This window comes from Belonocnema kinseyi, chromosome 4 (assembly GCF_010883055.1).
Source record: "Belonocnema kinseyi isolate 2016_QV_RU_SX_M_011 chromosome 4, B_treatae_v1, whole genome shotgun sequence".
NCBI lineage: Eukaryota > Metazoa > Arthropoda > Insecta > Hymenoptera > Cynipidae > Belonocnema > Belonocnema kinseyi.
The window spans coordinates 10,223,822-10,227,648 of record NC_046660.1 but is presented as its reverse complement, the minus strand read 5'-3'; the positions used below and the strand labels follow the sequence as shown (position 1 = coordinate 10,227,648).

Here is a 3,827-nt window from a genome sequence, read left to right as displayed (position 1 = left end):
CGTAAGTTACGTGAGAGTCAAGAAGGACATGTCTTGAACACATCCTTGTCATTATTTTCCTTCATTGGCTGGCTATTGACAAAGTCATTCTCATTTCTTGCCTTTATGGGTTCTATATTGATTTCCTCTTTATATCTTGTCTTTATTGGCTGAATATTAGCAAAAAATGACTAGTTCACATTGAATGACCTTCAAAAATGACCTGTGTCTTAAAGCCATGACTTTCTTTGCATTTCCCCGTTACAGCCCAATAACTTTCATAGGGAACATTTTTTCGCAGAACTGCAGTTTTCGAAATATTTGGTAATGTTTCTTAAACGGGTTGGATGTTTAATCCTCTATAATTTGAAAACTGTCCATTTTCGGACTTTGTGCCTCATAACACTTTTGATCGAGACACTGAGAAATTATATTATTTTAAAAAAATGTTGTGAACTGAACACTTCTTGAATTAGAAGTTAATTTTTTGTAGATAGTTTTAAATTCCTTAAAATTCTAGATTCATTTATTTTATTTTATTAGATTTTGTTTCAAAATCTTGAAACATTTACATGTTGTTTTGCATTTTTTCAAATTTTTAATTATTTAAAAAAATTTTTTCAAATCTCTAAAGATCTTTTAAAATAATTTGGATTGTTTTAATATTTTTCTTGAAATTATTTTAAAATCCTGCTAAATTAAATAAATTTGCTAACCCTTAAAGTGCATCGTGGGTGTCAGACACCCCAAGCAGTTTTCAAACTCTTATAAACCATACTTAATTCGAAAAAATTGAGTAAGGGTCGCCATCTAGCTTTAGTTGGAGACACTAACTGTAAGTAAAGTCGTTTAGCATAATGCGTCAAAGGGTCACTTAGTGAGAGAAAAAGTAATTTTGGAGCAAATTTTTTTTCGAAATTTTATTGATTTTTGTTTACTTTCTAACGTAAGTATATCATATGAAGTGAAATAATTTTTTTAAATTATTTCATACTTTTTTTCTTTGTCTCTTTTTTCAATTTCTCGTACTTTTATAGTATTACATGACAAAGTTTCTCAAGTTTTATAATAATAAATCGATTTAAGAGCAAAAAATCTGATTCATCATTTTAATTTGCACCCATGTTGCAATATTTTTTAATGAAAGTACACTATTTCAAAAGTATAGTCATAAATTTTCAGGTTAAAATAAATAAAATTACATGAGTTAGGAATTCTTAAGTAAAAAACCCTTTTTTTCAATAATTTTTTTAACAAACTTAAAATAAATGGCTATAAAATCAACTCTAACTTATAAAAAGTACCTTAAACTATATCCGATAATTGTATTGTGTCAAAATATTCAAATAGGGGTTAAACAGTACATGTTTAAATACACTGGGGTACTGAACACCCACAATACACTTTACCGTGAATTTTACGATGTATACACTTTAAAGGTTAAAATTTAACACATTTATTTTAGATAAATTTTCAAATCTTTCTAAATCTTTCTGAATATTTTCTTAAAATTAATTTTTGAAAATAAAAAATCATATTTAGATTTCCTATGAAATGTTCTGCACTTTTCTGAAGCCTTTCAAAATTAAAAGCTTCTAAATTTTTAATTTGAAATTGGCCAAAATCGATATTTTGTATTAAATTAGTCCGCGTGGAATAATAATCATAATAATAATAATAATAATAATAATAATAAATGTTCAATTGTTATTTATACTTAAAAATTCAACAATTTGATTTATAAATTAAATTTGTTCAAAAAGAAAAATTAAAATTGTAACGTTCAAAGTTTATTTATTTTCTTTAGTAATTAATATTTAGTTTATAATTATTGATTTTAAATAAACAGTCAGATATTTATAAATTTGAAGTAATTGTTCTTTTTCTTAATTACAAAATTACAAATTGAATGGTTTAAAACTGGAATATTTTACAATGCAATAATATTTAAAATTTAATAAAAGTAAATGAAATTAAAACAATCTGGAAATTTGACAACACTTCACTGAATTCAGTAACTCTGAAATTAGCAAACAAGAAGTGAATAATGACTAGAAAACCATTCAAATAAATTCAAAAGAATTCAAATGAATTGGAATAATTTTAAGAATCGAAAAAAATTATTGATTACAATAAATGTTGAGTTAATTTAGAGAAATGTAAAAGAAATGAGAAGAATTAGATGAAATTCATAAAAAATCAGGATGGATCAAAAAAGAAATGTATTAGTGAATTTAGGAAAATTCAAAAGAATTGAAAATGATTTAGGATAAATAAATAAGACTTCAGAGCGAATTCCAAGTGAATTGCGAAAAATATTTGAAAGTCTCTTCAAATATTCGAAACCTTTTGAAATCGCTCTGGTGCGAATTCGCACCCGAAGTTTTTTCATTTTGTTGGCATTTACGCAAACACAGCTGCAGAGGATTACCCCCACATACATTAAATATATATGTTAAATATGTGTGATATATGCTAGTTGTTTATCATATGTTCAATATATTAAATAATAAATATTAACATTGCAAACAAACTTAAAGCTTTTGAAAATGCCAAATAATTTGAAAAAAAAGTTAAATATTTAAAATCCTTTGATCATTTCATGAATCGATCCTCAGGATCAATTAAATTAAAACTTATGAAAATTAAAAAAAAATCACTCAATTCTATTTAATTCAAAAAATTACAAAGCATTTCAAACAATTCAAGATGAATTCCAAAAAATTGCAAAACTTTTCAAATCTTGGAAACCCTACTAATTTCTAACACAAAAAGTGACTAATTTCTACAAAACATTTCAAGCAAATTCAGAAGAATTCAAATGAATTAGAGCCATTTTTTGAATAAAAAAATTTGATTGGTTACAATAAATTCCAACTGAATTGCAAGAAATATTTCAAAATCTCTTCAAATTTCCAAAACCCTACGAAATCTTGTGAAAAATTCTTTGAAAAAATCTATTACAATATGAAAATCATTTAAAATTATGAAAACGCTTGGAAATCCCTTAAAATTGTTTTAATCCCTTTACAATGTCCAGAAATCTTTTTAAATATCCTAAAATACTACAGTCTTTGCATGCCATAAAAACTACTGAAATAAATTTAAAAATTCTGGGAATCTTTTAAAATTTTCTGAAAATATTTCGAATCTTTTGATATCTTTTAAAAGCTCTTGAAAACACATGAAAATCTTTCAGAATAGCCTCAAGTATTTCAAATTCTTTTAAATACCATTAAATTACTGAAATCAATACAAAATTTCTTGTTAATATTATAACTCTTAAACGGTACACTGGTGCGAATTCGCACCCGAAGTTTTTTATTTTGTTCGCATTTGAAAAAGTTACAGAAATTTTCTGGTTTTTTTTTCAAAGTACCTGACTCAAATAGGGTACCCATAGGGACCAAATCTTGAAAATAGAGTATTTATTTATTTGGCAAAATTAGTATAGATATTTGTTCCGTAAGTTTATAAAAACTTTACTAAACTTGGAAGGGAGTTTGAAAATTTCTGAAAAAAAAACACCTTACGCAATTTGTGGATGACCTCTTACTGAATAATACTGATAAAGTCAAACCTGAGGAACTACTTTCTGTTAGGCCCGCCATAATAGGAGCTGTGTCAGTCGTTAAAACCGAAGGCACTGCGATATTACGCCTTTCTTCAGATCTTTTCCGATTTGGGGTTAAATTCAACCTACATGTTAAACAGTTCGTGCATTAAATGATAATTAAATAATTAGTTACAATGTAACATAATTATTAAGTAAAAAAAAAAGGATGAACTCACCTCGACACGTCATCTAAAACTTCGATACTACTTTGACTTGGATTACTTAAAACTTC

At 26.0% G+C, this 3,827-nt stretch overlaps 1 protein-coding gene across 1 annotated transcript in view; it reads right to left on the bottom strand.

The window, feature by feature from the left end:
* The window catches only part of LOC117170745 (serine/threonine-protein kinase 11-interacting protein), a 98,680-nt gene that overhangs the window by 40,462 nt on the left and 54,391 nt on the right, over positions 1-3,827 (bottom strand). Inside the window, exons 11-12 of the mRNA XM_033357776.1 lie at positions 3,772-3,823; positions 3,560-3,678 (exon numbers count right to left, since the gene is read on the bottom strand). Of these exons, the coding sequence (XP_033213667.1) occupies positions 3,560-3,678; positions 3,772-3,823 (171 nt within the window). The remainder of the gene's footprint in view (positions 1-3,559; positions 3,679-3,771; positions 3,824-3,827) is intronic.